The sequence below is a fragment of the Glycine max genome, chromosome 1 (assembly GCF_000004515.6).
Source record: "Glycine max cultivar Williams 82 chromosome 1, Glycine_max_v4.0, whole genome shotgun sequence".
Lineage (NCBI taxonomy): Eukaryota > Viridiplantae > Streptophyta > Magnoliopsida > Fabales > Fabaceae > Glycine > Glycine max.
Genome location: NC_016088.4, coordinates 3,779,307 through 3,804,686, shown reverse-complemented (window position 1 = coordinate 3,804,686; position 25,380 = coordinate 3,779,307). Strand labels below are relative to the sequence as shown.

At 35.1% G+C, this 25,380-nt stretch overlaps 2 protein-coding genes across 3 annotated transcripts; both read left to right on the top strand.

Annotated features, from left to right (window-relative positions):
• The first annotated feature begins 1,921 nt into the window (after positions 1-1,921).
• LOC100789448 (NLR family CARD domain-containing protein 3) lies at positions 1,922-22,138 on the top strand. Of its 2 annotated transcripts, XM_003517805.5 has the most exons (18): positions 1,922-2,171; positions 2,266-2,542; positions 4,859-5,077; positions 5,876-5,934; positions 18,258-18,395; positions 18,956-19,030; positions 19,105-19,188; positions 19,277-19,338; positions 19,554-19,623; positions 19,959-20,034; positions 20,142-20,272; positions 20,711-20,770; positions 20,938-21,012; positions 21,093-21,197; positions 21,272-21,367; positions 21,470-21,550; positions 21,634-21,735; positions 21,815-22,138. In XM_003517805.5, exons 1-18 carry the CDS (start codon positions 2,130-2,132, stop codon positions 21,881-21,883), a joined length of 1,821 nt encoding a protein of 606 aa, XP_003517853.1. In that variant the 5' UTR covers positions 1,922-2,129; the 3' UTR covers positions 21,884-22,138. The 2 variants fall into 2 exon arrangements, with proteins under 2 accessions (XP_003517853.1, XP_040860990.1); XM_041005056.1 differs by having other exon boundaries at positions 1,925-2,171; positions 21,272-21,550.
• A 718-nt stretch (positions 22,139-22,856) lies between these two features.
• Positions 22,857-24,714, top strand: LOC121172775 (putative disease resistance protein RGA3). Its single transcript, XM_041005061.1, has 2 exons — positions 22,857-23,235; positions 24,313-24,714. Exons 1-2 carry the CDS (start codon positions 22,945-22,947, stop codon positions 24,400-24,402), a joined length of 381 nt encoding a protein of 126 aa, XP_040860995.1. The 5' UTR covers positions 22,857-22,944; the 3' UTR covers positions 24,403-24,714.
• The last annotated feature ends 666 nt before the right edge of the window (positions 24,715-25,380 follow it).

Genomic DNA, 25,380 nt, shown 5'->3' with positions numbered 1-25,380 from the left:
AATTCAAACCCTAACAAATTAGTTAAAGAATATAAGTTACCATTATTTATCATTATTTTTGTCAACTGTTTGTACTATATGTTTATAGTTTGTATAATAATAATTGATGTTTATATAATTAATACTCCTTGTATGATCTTAAATATTTTCAACGAAAGTAACCCATGCCATTAATGGCTCTTAAATATTTTATGTGTTTACTATACTTGTACAGTTGTGCTAAATTAAATTGTCGTTTAAACGGAAGAAGAAACATTGCTTTCTAAATGATAAATTTCTACAAAACACATGTTTTCCACCCAAAGAAAATGTTTCGTCAATGTCCGTGGCTTGATTTGTTGTAATTATATATTGAACGAAAGTTAGGAACCATTAATTTGACAAATAAAAAATTGCAAGGTTAACTGTACAAAGAAAAAAAATAATTATTAAAATATAGACGTTGGTGAAGTACGCAAAAGAAGAGACATGGTCAATGACATGCAGTACTACATAGTACAACTAATTTGTGCGAAGTACAATAATTTGCTAACATTAAGGGAACTATTTGAAGGTTTGTTCCATAGGGACTATTAAACCTGGTTTCCGATACTTGAGGGGTTACTTAGAAAAATGGTTATGCAAGAAAAATATAAAAAGTAAAATTTTATATAATTACTTAATAAGATAATAAGTTTGTTAATTTATTTAAACAATAATTTATGATTAAATGAAAATGTTAAAAAAAATGAGAGGAAGAGAGCACGACACGTGATCAAAGGATAGATTTTTTCTCGGAATATGTAGATGCAGATATATCCGTTGAATAAATAAAATATACTAGTATTTGTTTAATTATTAATACAATATTTTAAGTATTTTAATTATATGTAGTTAGAGACACTTGATAATTAAATTTTTTTAATAAACATACATGATTTGTAGTTTAAAATAAACAGAAAATTATTTTTTTAAAGTAGACACTAAAAATAAAAATAAAAAATTACTTATTTTTCTAAAATAAGTATTTTTTTCAACAAATATATTTAAACAAGTTGATCCATAATTACCTTCGATAACAACTTTTTTTTAAAATGGTAGGTGACTATGTGTAATAGAAAATCCAAAATCCATAGTCCTAACACAATTATCATTGGTTCTTATCATCTTATAAAAATTTCAAAAATATATTTTTTCACAATACACAACGAAAATACACTTATATATAATAAGATGTGAAAAATGTATAATAAAATCATGATTCCTTTTGTACTAATCGGTGTGACAAAAATTCCATTGTACATTTTCTTTTTATTGTTTGAAAGATAAAAATAACTTAGGTAATAATTGCATAACAAAAATGCATAACAGAATCATGATTTCGTTGTCTAAGTGGGAGTTAACAAAAAATGTAGAATGAAAATTAACATGTTTCGTTGCCCATTGTACAACGGAATCATATTTTTATTATATATATATATATATATATATATATATATATATATATATTTTTTTTTTTTTTATTGTTTGAAAGATAAAAATAACTTAGGTAATAATTGCATAATTTGTAACCTAACGGAATTATGATTTCATTGCGTCACAATTTCTATAGCATAACAGAATCATGATTTTGTGGTGTGTAATTTGTGTAATACAATGAAATCTTATCGACATTGTAGGTGGGAAATAGTGGGTGCCAATATTAGAGGAAATGAGACAAAGGATATTTTGATATTTGCACATTGATGATAGGGGCAAAAAGCAATTTTGAAGGGGCAAAAAGCAATTTTGATATATGCCATTTAAGAGCTTTGCTGGGTGCACCAGCAATAATGCTGGCTGCACCTAGCAACACTCATCAAAAATTAATCGAGCTTTGGGCCTAGAGCCCTTCAATTGGGCCTTACGAACCCATTGATCCCCTCAGACACACACTGCCCCTGGCAGCAATAGTCGTAGTAGAGTTGTTAGTTGATAGAATAGAAGGGAATAGAACCACCGAGACTTCATAGCTAGCTCCTCCATTCTTCTCTGCATTCAATTCTCTCACTCTCCGCCAAAATCCGCACACAAAGCCATTTCCTTATTCATATCTCTGATTCCTTCATTCACCTATCCATTGTTCTATGCTCCTTCATCGATAATAAGCCATGGCCTTCACTTCCACTCTCTCTCTCTACTCTCACCCGCAGGTAACTAACTCCCTCGGAAACCGCTAACTAACAACCGTTCCTCTTTTTCGTTCTTCATCTTGGAAACCCTAACGTCTTCTCGTTCTCGGTGCAGGTTCGCCTCCGCTGCCAGCGGCTGCAATCGCTGGCCTTCACCGCCGCCGGCGTCGCTCAATTTGCGCCGCTTCCGCCTCTGAACTGCCGGAGAACGTGTTCTCCGAGAAGCTTCGTGGTTAGGGCTTCTTCGAGCGTGGAAGGAAGTCGCGCGCGTGCCGGTGGTTCTCGCAGAGTCTATCGCCAGTCTCAGGCCAACGCGCCGCTATCCAGTGCGCCGGTGAAACAGATTGCCAACGTTGTTGCTCCCGTCGCCGCGTTCTTCGCCCTCACTTTTGGTATCCAATGCTTAATTTTCATTTTTTTTATATTTTCGCTATTTTAAATAGATTTCTCTTTAGTTGTTTGTTCGTATCGTTGCCTGCATTTTAGTCTACTCTATGATGCATGGATACTGGTACGTCCCAGTTATGTACGAACCCTTGAAGGATGTTTTTTTTTTTTTTTTTACTTTCTACACGACTTTCAGTATCAATGATTGAGAATTTTGAGCATTCTGTTATTGATTTTAGGACTTTAAAAAGATTAAATGAAGTTTTAAACACCTGTAATATAAGCTTTGAAACTTTATCTAAAAATTTTATTTCATCTTCTTACCGCTTAATTTCGATAGTTGAGGTTCAAAACCAGCAGTCGATAATTCTTCTAATCGTAACAATGAAAAAAAACATAAAATTTTCCTGGAAAACTCCTTGACATTAATATGCACCAAACTGAGCACATATTAATCTGTTAAGGGAACACAGTGTAATTTTTAAAATTAGAGGGAAGAATAGTATAATTTAAGCATATAAATTAGAGGGAAGGATAGTATAGTTTAAGATATTTCATGATAGGGAAATTTAATTTAATGTCATGAGTCAAACTTGAGAGCTTATGTAAGCTTGTGAAGGCTCCATAAACTTAAGGGGGTGTTTGGTAGGAGAGAAGTTTTTGCTTTCTGGGAATCATAGGTTGAAAAACTTAGGGTGTGTTTGGTTTGCATTTTCATTTTCTGTTTTCATTTTTTGAAAACTGTTTTCATTTTCAAAAGATTAGAATTCTCAAAACATGTTTGGTTTGACTTCTTGTTTTATGTTTTCATGAAATAAAAATACTAAAAATTTATGATATATTAACTTCTTGTCTTTTTGTATTTTTAGATTTGTTTAAAATTACATTCATTGTCACCGCAATTTCATTTTACCCGAAATGAGGTTTCTGTTTTCAACTAAAAACACTGAAAACGAGAATTTATTGTTTTCATTTTCTAGTTGTTTCCTGTTTTCATTTTCACTGAAAATGTTTTCAGTAAAAATGAAAACAGAAAACAACCAAACCAAACACCCCCTTATTTTCCCATGTTTGGTATTCATTTCAAAAAAATAATATTCTTGGGAAAGGATGTTTCCCGGGAATGTTTTTTGATCAGTTTGCCACGGAAACTTTCCAACGGGAGAGGTGGAAATTTTACTCTCCTGAGTTTAGTTTTTCTTTTACTACATTAAAAACATCATGTTATACTTTATTAAATTATATAATGTGGTAAATAATTAAATAATAGGTAAAAATACATGTAACTTTTTTATTCCTAGAAAACTTATCTAAAGATCCTCAATGACCAACCAAACAAATTTTATTCATTCCTGGACAGGAAAAAATTTCTCCCCTTCCCTAATAGTTTACCTAATAAAATAATAATATTAAAAAAACATAATGATAGTATCCAACAAAATATTATACCATAAAAATATCCAACATTCCTACTTCATAGTGATCTATTGTCACAATACACAAGTGATTTCCATTTACAATGATCTCAAATTATGAAGTTCTCAACTAATATTGCAAGTTCAGACGAAGAATAAAAGAGCATCCGATGGGAATGCCATCATGTTCATGCAGAGGGCTGTTTGAGAAGAGGCTACCTTCTTCACTCATTGCAGTTTCAGACTACACAGGCAGCTCCAACCTGGCACACAAGCATCTTTTGCAGGTCGTGGTGGCTGCATCTTGCAGGTTCATCCTTAGATCGTGGTTGTCATAGGTTCACCTCTGCCTTGAGGCTCACTGAAAGAGTTGTTGTGTTCGCCAGAGGTGGGTCACAAGAAGCAAATGCAAAAGATTAATGGTGGGGGCTGGTTGTGAATGAGGCAAATGAGAAATGTGTCATGAAGGTGATTGGGAAAACACAGAATGGAGGAAAAAAAATCAAGGAACACTAAAAAAAACAGTGCTGTTTTGGGCATTTTGGGAGCCTATGTGTGTTTGCCCAAGTCTTCCTGAGTTTGGGCGCCCCTTGTTTACCTGGAGAGCCCTTGTTCCCTTTAAAGTTTTGAAACTCATACACTTTATTTTCTGTAGTATTTTTCCTGTAACCCCTGCTCTCATGACTTAAACACCGAAAATCCTCATGTCTTGCTCTGCTACTGGGTATCCGATATATGTAACTCTAGTTTGGTAGACATTTTGAAATATTGATGCTTCTTAATTAAGCAGTGTTTCACCACTATTAGTATGGTTTGTCTTTTTCTTTATTTTTGTTGTGATTGCAAGCATGTGTTATTTGTTAGATTTCATAATAGTGGCTGTACTAATTTGTTTTCAGCTTACAGTTATCTGGAAATTAGTGGAGAAACTTCTTGTTCCAACTCCAAAGCAATTGAAATATTCAACTGGGGAGAGTCAATCCCCTTCACAAGGACTGAAATGGTCTTTTGCTGCTGGTACAAATTTGTTATCCCAGCTTGGGGAGAAGATTGAGAGACAATCTAGACAGAAGCTCAATGAGTTTGCACGGGAACTGAGGTCATTTCCTAGTATTGATATGTCAGGTATGCTGACTGGATTGATAATTTGATAAATGAAAAAGATATTTACAGTAATTTAATACACTTCAAATTTCATAGTAAAGATTCTCCATTGATAATTTTTCAAAATAACCATTATTTTATCATTTGTGGACTAAACCTGATCCATTTTTTCTTGAATACCAACATTTTTACAGGACAATAATCTATTTGATATTGTACTTCCCTTGATCTATGATATCCTTCCAACTTAATCTAATATGCTTTCAGTTCAAGGTCTGTTCATTATGTTTTCTTTCTTTTCAACTTAATTTTCCTTTCAAATTTGTAGGAATTGATTTAATTTGTAAATGAAATTCTTTGTTTGGAAATTTATGAAATACAAAATGATTTAATTTTGAAATCCTTTCGATTTGTATCAATTTTTGATTGGGTTTGATGTCATTTTAGTTTTAATTGTTTGATTGACAATCTACCTTGTATTTGTTTACCCACTTTACCACAATCTTAATACGGATAATAAAGTAAATTACTTAACTAAATGAATTTCTTTTATTGCTAATGTATTCCAAACATGTATTTGATTTGTAAATCAATTTAACCCATATTTTTATATTAGGATCACAACATATGATTTGATTGGTAAATCCAATTATTTCTATCCTAAACAAAGCAAATCAATTCCATATTTTAATCATTCCTAACATAACATATTTCTTGCTTTATTGCAGACTCTATTGACATGACTATTTAAAGTGTGGGTACTTTTGAAGTGAATGGATAAATAAAAGGAAAAATAATTATCTTACATTAATTTGGCAGGGCGCAACTTTGGAGATGAAGGATTATTCTTCCTTGCTGAGAGCTTGGCATTCAACCAGGTAACAAATATCCTTCATTTATCATTGCTTTCATATTTTCTTGTATATTTACTGATTATAGAGGAGCTGCCAGTTTTGATACTGTTATTGAAAGATATGTTGTGATGTTACCTTCTGTACAGGCATATGCCGAAATTATTGAGTGTTCATTCCTTCAGTTACTTAATGGAAGAAATCTACTGAACAGTTGAATCAATTTTAACATCTTTGAAAGCCAAACATAAGTGTTAATGTAACAATTTTCTCCCCTCATCGAAACATAATAATAGTGGTAGCAAGTATATTCTTGTTAGTTATAATTGTAAATTTAAATGTTTTGTTATCAGCTACTAGTCATGAAGTGCAAGTATGGATATGTGGAACATAACAACTTGCTTTAAAAATGGCACATTTACACAATGACATGATGGAAAATCCCATACTTTTTTTTTTATCCTTTTAACACATTAAATTATTAAGTATATCTATTCTCAAAGTATAACTTAAATCAGAATGCCATCATGGCTTAATCAATGTAATTAACGTGGAATATTTCAACATTTACTTTAAAATAAATCCATCTATGACCTTTAGCTAGTTGGTCTGCAGGTAATATGAAGTAAAAGGGTGTGTGATTAGATAGTGCATGAGAGTGTATCTGTAAAGGTCAGTAGGGCTAATAAGTCCAACCAAATATGTTGAAAGTTGAGATACCAGTTAGTGAAACCACTATGCAACTTACAATGGCTGGGCATGGCATCTGTTTTTGTGAGAATGAATTATTCTACCTAAATGCTTAACCAATTTTTATTACTGATGTAACCTTGTAAGTTGTAACCTTTCAAGGGCAAGTGTTTTTATGATTGAATGCATTGGGTTAGATGGTCAGTTAATAGTATCAGCAGCACCCACTTAATGAGATTGGACACAGGTTCCATTTTTGGTCTATGAAATATGCTCCAAAATGAGTTTGAGAAAAGAGAATTAAATATTTTCTGAATTTGCTCGACTGTATTATCCACCCAGTAGAATGGACTTTTTTATTCAAGAGTATTACAAAGATAATTAATGCCAAAAAAAAAGTTACAGGAGAACAATTAAGATACTGCTACTTCCTAAGATGCAATGATGCAATGAGCAGCTATATCAAGTATCTAGGCTACTTGGTTTTCAATAAACTGAGAAAGAGGAGAGAAAACTAAAGAAAAATGTAACTGATATTGTTGTGATCTGAAAAGTTAGTTAGAGTTAGTTACAACATATATAGACCTCTGACCTACTAAACTAACACTAACAGATTCTGACTCCCTAATCCTAGTGAGGTGCAGTTAGTCGAAGCTAACAACTCTTACAAACATATAGTTTTCTGTCTAACACTAGAGTGGTGCTGTTAGCAAAAGCTAACAGCCCTTTCAATCATTTTACAAAACTGTTTTCACAGCTGTACAATTACATACTCTAATGCCCCTCCTCAAACTCAAGGGGAAGAGTTTTCAGAAGAAACACTCTTCACATTGAGTTTGCCTCTAAGAACTTCAAATCTTGATGCAGAAAAAGGCTTAGTCAATACATTAGCCCTCTGATCCAAAGATGGAATATGGACAATAGAGAGCTACTTGGCCATAATCTTTTCCTTTACAAAAAATGCATCAATTTCCATGTGTTTTGTACGACTGTGAAATATTGAATTGTGAGCAATAGAGACAACACTCCGGTTATCACAAAAGATCCCAAGAGTGGTGAATGGAACTTGTAATTCTGTCAGTAGAGCATGAATCCAAGTTAACTCAGTGGAAGTTTGAGCAATGCTGCGATATTCAGCTTCAGTACTGGATTTGAAAGTAACTTTTTGTTTGCAAGACCACCAAGATATTAAATTTGGACCAAGAAATATATAGCAGCGCCTGTCATCGACATCAAATGCCCAGTCAGCATCACAGAATGCGCAAATAACCAAGGGCTTTGTAACAGAAGTAGACTGAAGAAGTAGGCCATGAAACAAAGTGCCTTTGAGATACTTCAACATCCTTTTCACCACTGCCCAACGAGAGTCTAGAGGGGCAGCCATAAATTGACAAACCTTATTGACATCAAAGCTGATTTCGGGTTTGGTAAGGGTAGCATATTGTAATGCACCAACTGCATATCTGTATAGAGTTGGATCATAGAAAACATCCGCACCATGTCGAGATAACTTGCAGTTGGAGACCATTGGAGAAGAAAATCATGAATGTATTTACTCTATAAGTCATCAAGATAGAATTATTGGACAAATACTTGATTTCCAGACCTAAGAAATAATCCAAATGACCAAGTTGCTTGAGGGAGAATGCAGTGTGTAGTTTATTTGTGAGCTGCTGAATTAGAGAGGTTGAGTTACCTGTGAGAATTATATCATCTACATAGACCAAAAGGTAAACAATATGCATTTGTTTCCAATAGATAAATAGGGATGAATCACTTTTGCTCCCAACAAAACCAAACTGCAGCAGAGTAGATTTCAGTCTGTCAAATCATTGCCTTGGGGCCTGTTTCAAGCCATAGAGAGCTTTGTTGAGCTTGCAGACTAGAGACTTATCTTCAACTTCAAAACCAGGAGGTTGTATCATTAAAACAGATTCTTCAAGAGAGCCATTTAGAAAAGCATTGTTCACATCAAGCTGGAACAATTTTCACCCATGGGACAGAGCAAGAGTGAGAACAATTCGAATGGTGACAGGCTTGATCACAGGAGAAAATGTCTTATCAAAATCAAAACCATGAATTTGATGAAATCCCTTGGCTACCAGTCTTGCTTTGAACATGTTAATGGAACCATCAACATTTTTCTTTACCCTGAAAACCCATTTACAACCAATGGCCTGTCTATTAGGAGGTAAGGGAACTAAGTCCCAGGTATTGTTATTCAGCAAGGCATCATACTCTTGCTGCATAGCTGTAAGCCAGTCTGTATTTTCCAGAGCTTGTTTCATAGTTTTAGGCTTAGAATGGGTAAGGAATAAGGAAGGATGTAGTTTAGGATTGTGAATTCCAGATTTAGACCTTGTTTGAATAGGGTGTATATTTATTGATATTGAACTAGGTGATGAAATAGACTTTGAGGTGGATGCAGCAGGGGTAGTAGACTCTGAAATTTGAGGCTGAATAAAGGTAGGTGCAGAAGTGGATGGTTGAGGTACAGAAATAGAGGTGATGGGGGAATGAGCTGGTATAGGAGAAAAATCAGGGGGAACAAGAGGAACAAAAGCTGAATTAGAAGGTGACATTTGAGATGACCGAGGGATAGAGGTAACAGAAGGTGGAGAAAGGTTAGGATTGAGACTAAAGTAGGAATCAAGATTTTTAGTGGAGTTAGAGGAAGAGGGAAACATATCAGAATAGGGAAATCTTAATTCATTAAACAAAACATCTTTGGAAATGTAAATTCTGTCAGATGAGGACAAACATTTGTAACCCTTGTGGGAAGAGGAATATCCCAAAAATAAACATTCTTGAGATCAAAACTTCAGTTTGTGTGTATGGTATGGTCTCAGTAAAGGAAAACAGGCACAGCCAAATGTTTTAAGAAAATGATAATCAGGATCCTTATTAAACAGGGTAACAAAAGGAATAGCAAAGTTGATGGAAGTAGTGGGAAGCCTGTTAATTAGATAGACAGCTGTAGTAAAGGTATAATCCCAAAACTGCAAGGGTAAAAAGGCATGATGCAACAATGTAAGTCCCAAATCAACTGTATGTGTGTGTTTTCTTTCAACCAAACCATTTTGGTAATGAGTGTGGGGACAAATTAATTTGTGAGAGATGCCATAAAAGGTTAGAAGAGTAGAAAAAGGTCTGTATTCACCCCCTCAATCAGATTGAATACTCTTGATTTTGGTGTTAAGTTGTAGTTCAACCATTGACTTGAAAGCTTGAAAAACAGAAATAGTTTCAGCCTTGGACTTTATGGGAAATATCCAGGTGTACCTAGAGAAGGCATCAATAAAGGAGACATAATATTTATAACCAGCATGAGGTAACATGAGAAGGTCCCCACAAATTTGTGTAAATAAGCTCTAAAGGGGAGTAAACAGAAGCAGAATTGTGAGATAGTAATCTATGAGATTTGCCCATACAGCAAGAAGAACAAAACTATGACATTTTTATTCGATGGAGAAATGTTACAATGAGTGAAAACAGTTTTCATTACATGACCATTAGAGTGGCCTAACCTAGCATGCCAGAGATTAGCAACACTGGAAGAAGAAACAACAGAACTGGAAACTATACTAGAGTTATTATTAACAGTAGCAGTTGAACTAGAGAAGCCAGTGTTTGAAACAAAGGTTGAGGTAGACATCAGCAGAGAGGGGTTGTCTTGAAGCTTGATATTATGAATGGAGTAAAAGCCCGTCATCACCAACAACTCTTGGAGGAAGGGTCTTATTGGTCTCCTAACATTTCACAAGTCATAAATGAGGATGAAATTCAAAGAAAACAAAATTATCTTTGGCAAATTGACTCACACTAAACAAATCTTTTGAAATTGAAGGAACGTGTAATAGTTTGTGAAGTTTAAATGTTATGCCAACATCATTAGGGGACACAAAGGATGAGGAACCAATATTAGAGATACTTAAACTTCATCATTGCCTATGAAAATCTGATCGGGTCCATCAAAATGGGTGAACTGTTTAATATTCTACGAATCACCAGTCACATGAAAACTGGCTCTAGAGTCTGGAATCTAGGTGGAGCCAGTAGGACCATTTCCACGAGATGAAGAATTTGTGTGCATGGCACTTGGTTGGCTGGGGCCTAGAACAATAGTCTTAGAATTGAGATTAACTCAGGTATTGGAGGTTCTGGCTGAACCAGTGGAGTTAGGAACGGGTTGAAGTGTGGTAGGATCAAAGGTTAGAGATTCAAGGGGCTGAAAATTCATATCAGTCTTAAAATGACAAACATTGATAGTGTGTCCATATTTAAGACAAATTTGACACTAGAAGTTAGCGAATCGAGCATCGTTGCGTCCTCTGCTGGAGCCACCACCACCGTGTCCGACACCTCGATCAGAAAAATCACCACGACCGCCACCACGACCATATGAACTTCGAGAACCACCAAAATCACCAGTTTTAGAAGAGTTTTGGTGCGAATAGGCTTGAGTGTAGTTCAATGACGCAAAACTTATCACCGGTGCATCTCTGTTGTAACGTGTAAGTCGAGTTTCATGATCATAGAGTAAAACTTCTATCTCTGCAATGGATGGTGTCGCAACCTACCCTTCGGCAAGAGGGCGAAGAGAAATAAAAAAGTGCGTCTTCTCATGAAGGAAATGCGTGGAGTCGCCACCAACACTTATTTGAGGAAAAACATTAGAAAAACCAAAAAAGACGAAGGTTTGCAAATTTTGAAAATAAGGGTTCGGGAGTTGTTTACGCACGGGGAAGGTATTAGCACCCCACGCGCCCGTTACAAGGGACGACAACCTTTAATCGAGTGTGCAAAAACGTGACTTCAAAATTATGTATTTTTTTTTTATATCCGTTACAAGGGATGGCAACCTTTAATCGAGTGTGCAAAAGCGTGACTTTGAAATTATGTATTTTTTCTTTTTATATTGTTTATTTTTTTTGGGACAACAAGGGGTGTTGCCCTTGCTCCTATGTATCCTTAGATGCGATGAGGAATTCAGACCTATATAGTTCTTTAAGTCTGAAAGTTTTGTGTGTTAAATGGATTTTATGTTTTTTGAAAGATTGATTTTAATTGCGAACAAAAGTCGTTTAAGGCGTTGGACCTTGAAACGATCTCAAGTGATGCTTGATGAAAAGCGGAGAGAATCGTTAAGGCGTTGAACCTTGAAACGATCTCAAGTGATATATTTTGATGAAATGAAGAAATTTATGAGTTGGTTTTATTTTGGTTTTGCTTATTAACCTTCAATCCTTTTTTAAAGATAACTTACGATACTAATGAACGGTTAAAACTTACTTTACAAGAAGAAAATGAAATTACTGATCATAGAAGAAGGAGATGAAGATGCACAAAACAAGAAAGAGGACCCCTAAGGGTGTATAGATCACATTCAAATCCTTAAAACAAAAACTAACCGGATGACGAATGAACAAAGAATGATGCAGAAGTCGATTACGGTTGCAATTCGGTAGCGCCTCAGTCTCGTTTTTCTCTTCTTTCTTTTTCTTCTCTCTAATTTCTCTCAATGTTGGACCTTGAAACCATTCACTCAGTCTCCCTAACGCCTATTTATAGCAAAAGATGACATTTGGGGTCATGGCAGCTCGCCCAGGTGAGCTGTTGCTTCAACCTGAAGTAACCTTGCTCAAATGATAGTTCCCGGACAAAATTAAGGTATGAAAGATGAAGTGTGCTTCTTACTCTCGATTACAGAGATCACCAGCGTGTAATCTGACGGTAGTCCTTCGAGAAGTGCATCAATGTTAGACAAGTGACCTCAGATATCTTAAGAAGGGGGGGTTGAATTAAGATATCACAAGCTATTTTCCCAATTAAAAATTTTACTCTTCTTTAATGAAAATTTCAATGCACCCTTATTATGAGTTATTATAAGACAATTCAAACTAAACTTCCTTAATGCAAAAGATAAATGACAATAAATAAAGAAGTTTAAGGGAAGAGAAAGTGCAAACTTAGTTTATACTGGTTCGGTCACACCCTGTGCCGACGTCCAGTCCCCAAACAACCCGCTTGAGATTTCCACTATCTTGTAAAATCCTTTTACAATCTCTGAACCATACAAGGACAATCCTTCCTTTGTGTTCAGATCACTTTACAATAAGAGACCCTCGGTCCCTTAATCACTTTTCTTGAGTAAGAAGAAAGAGAAAAAGATATCTCTCTTGTAAGAGACAGATTGTACAATGAAACATTCAAATAATTCCTTATCGAATTGCAAGTGTTTTAGCCAAAGAATTTTTGGAAGATAAGACAATTTGTTCTTTTGAGAGGATAAGACTTTTTGGTCAGTGAAAACTCTGAAGAATTTTCGTATCCCTAGTCACTTATATATAGGCCTTTGATGGCCATTCAAAAACATTTGAAAAGATGTGACTGTTGAGAGTTATTTCAGAAAATTCTCCACTAGTAATCGATTACCATAATGGTGTAATTGATTACACCGTTATTTCTGATGAGTTATGACTCTTCTCTTTTGAAATTTGAATTTTTAAACACTGGTAATCAATTACCAACTCATTGTAATCAATTACATAATTTGAAATTTAAACTCAAATTTCTTAAGGCTGTTTTAAAACGTTCAAAACCTCTGGTAATCGAATACAAGCCTTGTGTAATCGATTACATGCTTTCAAAAATATTTGAAACCATTTAAAACCCTTTCAAAAAGCATATTGGCCACTTGTAATCGATTACATCTTTTGGTAATCGATTACCAGAGAGTAAAACTCTTTCAAAAACATTTTAAGTAAAACTCTAGAAATTATCTTGATCATATTTCTTGGATATCTTGGATTCTTGTCTTGAATAAAACTTGAAAAACGCATTCCTTTGGCATCATCAAAACATTAGGATAGCTTTGCTTCTTCAATCTTCCCCTTTTTGATGATGACAACATTCTGAAATCAAGATAAGCTAACATACTTTTTGATAATGCGTACACACAACCCTTTCTCCCCCTATCTTTTAGAATTTGTGCCTAAGTTGATAAAGTGGATAAATTCTAATAATTTCTAACAACCCATGTTCTTGTTCTCTCCCCCTTTGGCAACATCAGAAAGCCAAAAACGTGAAAAGAACTATGTAATGCAATCAATATCAAACAAAGTCATTCATAAATCAAAGCAAACCACACAAAGTTGTAAACAACCAATTCAAAATCTAAGAGTAAGCAAACACAATCTAAAAATAACCATCCATAATAAAATCCAACAGAATTATAACTAAAGCAATAAAAGCCAGAATACACGGCTGAAATAAAGAATTGCGAGTAATAGTAAGAAGAACTATGGGTCGGCTGGTGGATCAAAGCAACGGCGAATGAAACCCATGTCATCTTCAAGCTAAGTAATACGAGTGTCCATTACTACGAAACGTGCATTCATGGCATCCAGACGACTATCCATGGCATCGAAACGGTCACCGACGAATGTTCGAAGCCCACGAAGTTCAGAAAGGACTTCAGAGCAGAGGAAGCATCTTTCTGTGGCGGAGGTGACGGAGTACGCTCATGTGGTAAGTCTTGTTTCCTAAGCCATTGTCCATCACGATCCTTACAGTAATCAAATGAAGGAACTACACCAGCACCAATGGCAAAAGACCTTTTGACTTGAACAAAAGGTTCATCATCTAGAGGAATTTGAAAATAACGAAGAAAAAGGGTGATCCACTGAGGATATGGAAGAGGTGCATTGGCCCGTAATGCCTTATGCATTCGGTACCTAACCAAGTGAGCTCAGTCGATCTGACGACCGATAAGGAAAGCCAACATCAAAATCAAATCCTCCTCAGAGGCTTGAGCCAGATTAGAAGAACGGGGAAACAAAATTCTAACTATGATGTAGTGGATGATGCAACAATGAAGAGTTAATCATCCGGCAAGCAATCTACCGGTCATATCAGCCTGGTCATTACAGACCATACGGCGAGCATCATGATTAGAATAATCGAACTTCCAGTCATCAACAATGGTATCCTCAAAACGTGCACCTTGACTGGGTAATTTAGTTAATAAAAAGAACAGAGATTGATCAATGATCATAGAAATACCATGCACCTCAGAGTGAATCGTACCATCCTGGATTTTTAAATTACTGTAAAAGACTCTAACTAGTTCAGGATAATAAGGCAATTTTAAGAACATAAAATCAACTAATCCAGAATTTTGAAACACTTGATAGCAGTCAAATGTCTCATCATCAAAGAAAGCTCTAATATGATTTTAGTAGAAAATTGAGAAGAGTACCGTAGACGTTGATCATCTGAAGAAAATAAAGTAGATGATCGTGGAGATGACAAGGGAGGAGGAACTGGTACTGTGGGTGCTTTAGGTGGTCCGTGGCATCGATGGCCAGCAGCGGCGGTGGTGGAGGACGTTCCCTTTCGCTTTTTAGACGATTCTGCCATTTGATGAGTTTTTGACGAATTTCAATTGGTGGAATCGAAAGAGGGTTGAAAAAGATGAAGATTGAGCTTTGTGGGACGGGATTTGGTTAAGAATTGAGGAAGTTATGAAGATTTGAAGAATTTGGGAGAAGGGCGCCGTCACGTTCGAGGCTGTCGTGGTCTGCAACTTCTGAAGTGTGAGATATACATAGAGAATGACACGCTGTAATCGATTATAGGTGCACACAGCTTGCTGGTAATCGATTACAGGCCACCTATTCTTATGTAATCGATTACATGTGATGGTAATGTGATGGTAATCGATTACTAGAACATCATAATAGTCATTTCTTTTAAAATTACCTATGTCTATGCTTAAAAAATCATCTAACTATATCAGTCAACAATAATGATAATCATTCAATTCATCCAAGCAAAAATCAATCACACAATAACACATCAATCAAACACAATCAAAAACTTACAATCAATCAATCATCAAACACAAATACTACTAATTAAATTAACAATTATAAATAACCACTAATAACACACACGAAATTTGGCTCAAGGTAATCCTATTTATCATGATGAGGATAAAAACTTAGTAGATTACCTATTATCTAGATCATTGATATCTAAGAGACCTAATTCTCTCCTAATAGCAAAGAATGATTCCTTAGGGAGAGAATTTGTAAAGATATCAGCAAGCTGATTCTTTGTATCAACAAATTCTAAAACACAATCTCCCTTTTGAACATGGTCTCTTAAGAAGTGATGTCTAATTTCTATATGTTTAGTGCTAGAGTGCTGAACAGGATTCTTGGAAAGATTTATAACACTCGTATTATCACATCTTATAGGAATATGGTCAAGTAATATTTCATAGTTAGAGAGTTGTTGCTTCATCCAAAGAATTTGAGCACAACTACTACCAACAGAAATATATTTCGCTTCTACAGTAGATAGAGTAACACTATTTTGTTTCTTACTATGCCAAGATACTAGAGCAGAACCAATGAACTGACAAGTTTCACTAGTGCTCTTTCTATCCGTTATAGAACCGGCAAAGTCTGAATCAGAATAACCTATTAAAGTGCATGTGAAATTCTTAGGATACCATAAACCTATATTCATAGTGTCTAACAAATATCTTATGATTCTTTTAACGACACTAAAATGTGATTGTTTGGGATTTGATTGAAATCTAGCACACATACACACACAACATTATATCAGGTCTGCTAGCAGATAAATAAAAAAGGGATCCGATCATACCTCGATATTGCTTAAAGTATTGAGATGTTTAAGCAGAGAATGACAACCTAAGGTAACAACCATTACTGAATCACGAGATTTAACTACTAGTAGACCCTTCTTTATACATCCATTATTGAGTCACGAGATTTAATTGCTAGCAGACCCTTCTTTATACAGTCATTACTGAATCGATTACAAGTGAAAAAATTCAGAAAAAACTTTTTGAAAAGACACATCTCTTCAAACCATTTTGAAAAGGCACGAAGGGTCAATATATATGTGTGTGTATGACTTCAAAAAGCAAGGGAAAAATATTTCAAGAGAACTTCATTGTCAAATGCTCTCTCAACAACTCTTGGACAAATACTTGAAAATTTATTAAGAATTCATCCAGGAACTTCAATTGTAATATCCTTCTCTTAAAGAGAGAATTCTTCTTCTTCTTCTTCTTATTCAAAGAGATTGATTAAGGAATTGAGGATCTCTTAAGTTGTAAGGATTCCTGAACACAAGGGATGGGTTGTCCCTGTGTGGTTCAAACTTTGTAAAAGGGTTTTTACAAAGAGAGTGGAAAATCTCAAGTGGGTTGCTTGAGGACTGGATGTAGGCACGGAAAGTAGCTGAACCAGTTTGTATTTTTCTCTTCCCTTATTTCATTTATTTTATTGCAATCAATTTTGTCTTGCATGTTTAAAGAACATTATTAAATTGATTGTTGCTTCTTCTTCTGCATTCTGAGCCTATCATTCAGAAGGGGGGTCAAAAGTTTGTTTGTGGGAAATTAATTCACCCCCTTCTTAAGATAACCGAGGCCATTTGTCCAAAAATCAACATACTCCTCGTGACGAATAGGAACTCCGACGTCGGCAAGTTCATCAACATATCCTTTGATTTTGCACAAGTACTCATCCATCGATTTGCCGTCAAGAGTAAAAGCACGCATCGCAGTGCAAAGCTGACGCGCACGGGACTTTGTATGAAGGCTAAAGCACTCATGAATCTTCTCCTAAACTTGATAAGAGTGATTCGAGCCAAGAACACATGATAATATAGATTTCGAAAGAGTCGATTGTAGCCAAACAAGGAGTGTTTGATCTTGAACCTCCCGGGCTTCATAGTCAGGGTTGACGCAATCAACAATTTGATCGTCCTCCGTGAGATAGCGAGGTGGAATGATGGGATTGACGGCGAAACGCTGCAACTTGTATGATTTGATAACTGGTTCAACATGTTGACATCAGTGAAGATAATTCAAGTCATCAAGTTTTTTGGCAATGGAGTTGGGAAACGACTGAGAAACAAAGTTCGAAGGAGCGGAAGCCATGAAAGCAATGAACTAGACCTTGCGAAGGGACGATGATTACAATAAAATGGCTTTAGATACCATTTTCGATAAAATGAGAAAGAGAAGGAGAGAAAACTAAAGAAAAATGTAACTGATATTGTTGTGATCTGAAATGTTAGTTAGAGTTAGTTACAATAAAGGTATATATAGACCTCTGACCTACTAAACTAACACTAACAGATTCTGACTCCCTAATCCTAGCGAGGTGCAGTTAGTCAAAGCTAACAGCCCTTACAAACATATAGTCTGCTGTCTAACACTAGAGGGGTGTTGTTAGCAAAAGCTAACAGCCCTTACAATCATTTTACAAAACTGTTTTCACAGTTGCACAATTACGTACGCTAATACTTGGAAAAATAATCATTAAAGAAGCTCTTATCTCCTAAAATATTCCTATTTCCAACAGAGAGAATTGGTTAACACAAGGAATAATTTTTCAACCAATGTATGAGTTATATTCTTAATAGCTCAATAAATGCATGGGAAATGATTAATATCTGATTAATAGACTTCACAATAAATTTACTGTATAAAAGAAAATTATTATTTAATACATTAAAAGTGATCATATGTTTCTTATAATTAGGAAAAAAAAAAAAATACTACCATTTGTGTTCTGTCTGTGAGCACATCCTAAATATAAATTGTTATAAAGATTGCAGAGGAAGTGAGTTTTGCTGCAAATGGTATAACTGCAGCTGGATTGAGAGCTTTTGATGGTGTTCTTCAATCAAACATCACATTGAAGACTCTTGATCTTTCAGGAAACCTTGTTGGAGATGAAGGTGCTAAGGTCAGTTCCAAGGGGTTTAGATGTATTACGCACTTCTATGAATTCAAGATTTGAGTTAATTACTGTTGGGATTCCTCTATTTTATCTAATTATTGAAAGGTCCTTATAATATATTTTTGGATGATTTTTATAAAGGCCGTGTGTGTATATACACTTTTATCTGTTTGGGTGATGGGGTAGTGCAGATGAGGAGTACAATTGATTATTATAGGCTTATTTGTTCACTGTTTCAGCTTGTTTAATTATCGGCTATCCTATATCAAGCATATACAGGATGACTGGAATAGCTATTACACAATGTTCCTCTCTCTATAATACTGTATTTGCTAAAATATATTCATTTTTTATGCCGTAAAGAACAACGACGAAGAAGCTTATGGCTTAACTAACCATGATGATTATTAGAATTATGTAGATATGTTTATAACCCACCTCCATCCTCTCTCAAACAGATAAAAGAAAATAAATTTGTTAACAGTTACTGCTGATCTTTCTCATACACTTAGGTTTAACTATTGTATTCAACTATTGACTATCAATATCCTATTCATTCTTTACAGTGCTTATGTGACATATTGGTGAATAACTCTAGCATTGAGAAGCTCCAGCTAAACAGTGCTGACTTGGGTGATGTGGTTAGCTTGCTGATCCGTATTTTTCATATAATGCCTCCCATATGGCACTAAGAAATGCTTACTGTGTTATGCAGGGTGCAAAAGCAATTGCTGAAATGTTGAAGAAAAATTCAAGTTTGCGGGTTCTTGAACTTAACAATAACATGATTGAATATTCTGTATGCAATTTACCTAAGCTTATTCTAAGGCCATAGTTGCCTGAGTGTCTAAATCTTATTTTGATTTGTTTCTTGGAAATGGAGGCAGGGATTTTCAAGTCTGGCCGGGGCACTTCTTGAGAATAACAGTATACGAAATATACATCTCAAGTGAGTAAGAATTGTCACATTAAGTATTCTCTTCAAAAAAATTCTCCCCCAATTCTCCCTGTGGGAAATTTTGAGGGAATGATAGTTTGATTTATGATGTTCATGCTTTTGATGTTGCATTTACCCTAGGAATTGTTTCATGAGTAAATCTTTAACAGCTCATTACTTAATCTTTTCCTCTTTTGTGAATTCTTTTGACATCATCACTATTCTAGTGGCAATTATGGTGGGGCTTTGGGGGCTAATGCATTAGCTAAAGCACTTGAGAGCAACAAGTCAATAAGGGTACTATTCTTATTTTCTTTTGAATTAAATGCCCAACATTACATTCATCCCTTTAAGTTCTTGGTATCGCTTTCAGAATTCCCACCTTGGCCATTAGATCTTGTTATCTTATCCAGTTCCAAAACACGTTTCATATAGCAGTGTTATTAACTTATTATGTATTTCCTTACAGAACACCTCAAATTCTGTAGCATATCTAAGAAAAATTGAGCAATAACCTTTCAAGATGTATTCTCTTATCACAATGACAATGCTGCTGCATCCACTAGAAGCATATCTGGTTGTATGCAGCCTTAAACAAGCATGATTTACCCTGAACCTCAGTATATGGACAGGAACTTCATTTGCATGGGAATTCTATTGGAGATGAAGGAATCTGTTCTTTGATGACAGGGTTATCTTCACATAAAGGTTAACTTGTACTAATTTCTGATATTGACTGATCATGTGTCATTTATGCTTGTAATGTTCCACTTTAATATTTTACTATTAACTGACAAGCAATATTTGTTCTCAAGGGAAACTTACACTTCTAGACATAGGCAACAACTCATTAACAGCTAAAGGTTCATTCCATGTCGCTGAGTATATTAGGAAGAGCAGAAACCTTTTATGGTTGAACCTTTACATGAATGACATTGGTGATGAGGTATTCTATCTCAAACTTGTCCCCTATTTCACATAGTGTGATTATCATAAATCTTATCAAAATTTTCAGTGTGAAGTCATGCAATGAATAGGATCCTTAAGATGCTTAAGAATAGATACATGATATTTATTATCAGTAATCTAGAATATGATGTTTAAACTAGTTTTGTGTATCTGCAACAAGTTGAATAGTAAATTGATGTGTATACTATACTCAGAAATAACCATGTGTGCACTCTTTTGTCTCATTTAAGTGTACAAGTAGTCAGGGAGGATTGATGGCTGGTAGTTGTACCTTAGAAAACTTACTTTTTCGTTTTCCCTTTATATTAACAGTAACAACTACTGCAACAAATTTAATAGTTCTGCAGAGATAGATTCTTAAGAGGACAATGAGTTTTGATTATAGTCATTAAACTGATTGTGTATAACATGTCAGGGAGCCGAAAAAATTGCAGTTGCTTTAAAGGAAAATCGGTCAATATCAACGTTGGATCTGGTAACAAGATCTCTTTTTTTTTTTTTTTTTTTACCTTTTAGTTTGTATTCTGTACGTTCCCTGCCATGTCACTGCCCTTGCTCTGGCCATTAACTAAAGAAAGAACTAAAACATGGAGGCAGTAATACTATTGCTTGGGACATGACTTGCCTGAGTTGATATTGCAGGGGGGAAATAACATTCACGTTGATGGCGTTAATGCCATTGCTCAAGTTTTAAAAGATAACTTAGTTATTACCACTGTAAGCCTCTACTTTAGTTTCTCATCTTTGTTCTGTTGTTTGTCTTTTCTATACACTGACAGATTTTATCTCATTCTTAGTTAGAACTTAGTTATAATCCCATTGGACCAGATGGAGCCAAGGCCTTGGCTGAAGTTCTCAAGTTTCATGGGAACATAAAAACCCTTAAGCTTGGTTGGTGCCAGGTAACCTTTTCACCATGAATTACCTGTAAATTGTTTGTAATAACTTTTATTTGTAACATTGGATAACTTTATAGATAGGAGCAAAAGGGGCAGAGTGCATTGCAGATGCTTTAAAATACAATACCACCATATCGATTTTGGACTTGCGAGCAAACGGTCTAAGAGATGAAGTTTGTTATCCGTACCTTGAGTCATTTTACCCTTTAATCATTTTTTCAAATCTTCATCAGTCAATCTTAGGATGTTATTGTTTTATGAATCAACTATTGCAGGGTGCACAGAGCCTGGCTCGCAGCTTGAAAGTGGTTAATGAAGCTTTAACCTCTCTAGATTTAGGATTTAATGAAATAAGGGTATGAATGTGTTCTTTTGTATTTTTGGTTCATAACCCATGGAAATTATATCATCTCTAATGCCATAGTTGTCTGATTCACAGGATGATGGAGCTTTTGCTATTGCTCAAGCACTCAAGTCTAATGATGATGTAGCTGTCACATCACTAAACATTGCCAGTAACTTCCTAACAAAATTTGGGCAGGTGATGTATTTTGTGCTATTGCTTAGTTTACCTCTCCTTTTATTTTGTTTTCATGGATCTGAATATACTTCACATTCAGGGTGCTTTGGCTGATGCGAGAGACCATGTTTTGGAGATGACCGAAAAGGAAATCAACATCTTCCTCTAGAAGACACTATATTCTGCGATAAATTCTTGATATAAACTAGAGCAGGTTTATTATTATTGCATATAAGCTGCCGGCAAGTACTGGTAGTGGTAAGAGCTCGTTCACATAATTTTTTTGAGTTCTGACCATTCAGTGAGTGAAGTATAGAAATTCGTGTACTGTAGCCTTAAATTGTTGATGTTGAAACCGTTAACAGTTGCATATTCTATTGATCTCTTGGATGATATAGCTCATCCACAAAAGTGAATTTGTTAAGATTATTGTTATCATTCTTGGTATAGTTTTTATAAGTTACAAGCATGATAGCTTGTCAGCAAAGAGGCATCACATGTAGTTTGCCTTTGCTAATGGTAGATTTTTTCTTTTGGACCTTTTGTTGCCAAGTTATATAGAATTGTCTAATGGGTGTTTTGAGAAGACTTTGTATTATTATTTTATTATGTGGCAAATTTTATTGTACACATGAAATTTCAGGAATGCATTATCTGACACATTGTTCATATTGGTTACTCTTTAAAACACTATTGAGTACCCAAAACAATATTAGAATGGCTAAAACAAACTGACAAGGAATAAAGCAGAAAGATTTTTTTTTACAGGAACTAAAATTCAAACAAAATATTAGAGGCCAAAGCAAAATACAATTATATTTCAAGGAAAAAAAATTATTTAAGCTTAAAATTTATAATATTTTCATATATGTTTTCATTTCATTTGTAACGTTTTTTTAGGTGTATTTGTAACATGTTAGTTTGTGTATGTTTATTTAATCCATATCTATAATATTTTTTTCCTATACTTGTAATTTCAACTAATACTTAAACATAAAATTTCAAATAAATTTCTAATCAATGTCCACTCTTCTGCCATGCCGGTTGGCCCACCACATTAAAAAATCTAATAATACATTTCTTCTCGGGTTGGGTGCATTGTTGACTTTCCAAGTGTATCCAAAACGTCTTCTCTGCAGTGCTATCTCTTACTTGACCATACCATTCTATTTCTGAAGCACACAACACAATCTCTCTTGCATTTTCATTTTGTGAGATACAACTTGGAAGATGGCTGAGGCTGTATTCAAAGTTGTGCTTGAAAATTTGAGCTCCCTCGCAGCAACAGAGCTGGGAACACTTCTGGGTTTCAATGGAGAAAAGAAAAAGCTTCACAACATGTTCACTGCAATCAAGGCCAAGTTTCAAGATGCTGAGGAGAAACAATTCTCAAATGAAGCTATCAAGGATTGGCTGGGAAAGCTAACAGATGCATCTTATGAGCTGGATGACGTGTTGGAGGAATGTGCCTATGAAGAATTGTGGTTGGAATATGAAGTCAAGTGTTGTCTATCTGAAATGGTACTAAGCTCTTCCTTATCCTCTTTTCAAGCCATGCATCTTTGTTTCCGTTACAAAATTGCAAAACGAGAATGAAAAGTATAAGTGAGAGATTAGATCAAATCGCTAAAGAAAAGGACCAGCTTGGTTTGACTTCCATATTTCAAGAGAGAATCACTGGAGTCCCTGAGTGGCACCAAACCATCTTGTCCATCACTGATCAAAAAGTCTATGGAAGAGAAGAAGATACAAAAAGAATTGTAGACTTTTTGATTGGTGATGCAAATTTTCCTTGCTCTGAGAATTTATTAGTCTATCCTATTTTCCGAGTAGGTGGACTTGGAAAAACAACACTTGTCCAACACATCTTCCATCATGAGAAGGTAGTCAACCACTTTGAAATAAAACGTTGAGTGCGTGTTTCGGAAAATTTCAGTTTGAATAGAATAATGAAAACTATCATCGAAGCATCGCTTCGACAACCTTGTGAGGACTTGGGTCTGGAGTCACTACAATGTAAACTCCAAGATCTGCTTCGAGGAAAAAATATTTGCTTGTTTTGGATGATGTGTGGGAAGATAAGCCATATAACTGGGAGAGGTTGAAATTTGTACTGGCTTGTGGGGCAAAGGGTTCTTCCATACTGGTTACTACTCATCTTTCAGAGGTTGCAACAATCATGAGAACAATAATGCATCCTCCTCATGAATTAACAAAGTTATCTAACAAAGATTATTGGGAATTGCTTAAAGATTGAGCCTTTGAATCAAATAAGGAGAACAAGAAGAGCACGAGGTCATAGGGAGGGAGATAGTAAAGAGATGTGGAGGTGTGCCTCTTGCAACAAAAGCAATAGGAGATCTCTTACATTCTAAAAGAAATAAAATCAGCGGCGTAGTGTTTTGGAAAGCAACCTTTCGAATTTATCAGACAACGAAAACTCCATAATGTCTGTCTTGAGATTAAGTTATTTGAACCTACCAATAAAACATAGACAATGTTTTTGTGCAATATTTCCGAAAGATAAAGAAATAGGGAAGCAATGTTTAATTGAACTTTGGATGGCTAATGGATTCATTTCATCGAATGGATTGTTAGATGCTGAAGATGATGGTGATGGAGTGTGGGATGAACTGTATCGAAGATCATTTTTTTCAGGATATTGTGAAAGATGATGGGCAAAGTTGAAAGCTTCAAAATGCACGATCTTTTTCATGATCTTGCACAACTGGTTGCAAAATATGTTTGTTGCAATATAAATGACAACGATGTAACTACTTTGTCTGAACAAATCCACCATGTTTCATCTAAGAAAGCTTATTTAGTCCAGTTGCATCGAGTCAAATCTTTGAGGACCTATATATTATAAGATCACTTTTTCTATGCTTACCGAGTTTCTTCTGATATGTTGAAATGTTATTCTTTGTGGGTACTTGACTTTGTGGAAAGAGAAAAGTTGCCATCTTCAGTTGGTGATTTAAAACATTTAAGGTACTTGAATCTTTCTCATGGTTGCTTCAGAACTCTTCTAGACTATTGTACTTGTCTCAAGATGTTGCCTAATAGTTTGATACGCGTAAAATCTCTACAACAACTATCTTTGAATAAGTGCCACGCTCTATCAAGCTTGCCTCCTCGTATAGGAAAGTTGACTTCCCTAAGGATTTTAAGATATTACATAGTTGGCAATAAAGAAGGGTTCCTTTTGGCAGAATTGGGACCATTGAAGCTAAAAGGAGATCTTCATATTGAGAATATGGAGAAAGTAAAAAGTGTAATGGATGCCAAAGAAGCCAATATGTCGATGAATCAACTCAATAAGTTGACGTTGTCATGGCAAATATATAATAAAAAAGAGTGGGAATTACAAGAAAATATTGAGGAGGGGTTCTTGAAGTGCTTGAATCTAAGCCCAACAACTTCAAAGTTTGAGCGTGGAAGGATATAAAGGTGCCCATTTCCCACAATGGATGTCTAGTCATTCTCTTAAATATTAATCTTATATGGTGGTGGCGCTGCAAAAGTTGCGTACAACTTCCAGTGTTGAATAAACTACCTTTTCTAAAGAGTCTAAGGATATCTGAGGTGATTAATATAAAATACATATACGAGGAGTGCTATGATGGTAGAGAAGTTTTCAAGACTTTAGAATATCTTTCACTCTCT

What these genes read in the sequence shown, in the direction of transcription:
- LOC121172775 (XM_041005061.1), top strand. Translation starts at nt 22,945, where the DNA reads ATGGCTGAGGCTGTATTCAAAGTTGTGCTTGAAAATTTGAGCTCCCTC. An exon ending in AGTGTTGTCTATCTGAAATG is followed by an intron (nt 23,236 to 24,312) that starts GTACTAAGCTCT and finishes ATGGATTGTTAG; the next exon opens with ATGCTGAAGATGATGGTGAT.
- LOC100789448 (XM_041005056.1), top strand. Translation starts at nt 2,130, where the DNA reads ATGGCCTTCACTTCCACTCTCTCTCTCTACTCTCACCCGCAG. An exon ending in ATACGAAATATACATCTCAA is followed by an intron (nt 19,339 to 19,553) that starts GTGAGTAAGAAT and finishes TCACTATTCTAG; the next exon opens with TGGCAATTATGGTGGGGCTT. An exon ending in TTAAGCTTGGTTGGTGCCAG is followed by an intron (nt 21,198 to 21,271) that starts GTAACCTTTTCA and finishes ATAACTTTATAG; the next exon opens with ATAGGAGCAAAAGGGGCAGA.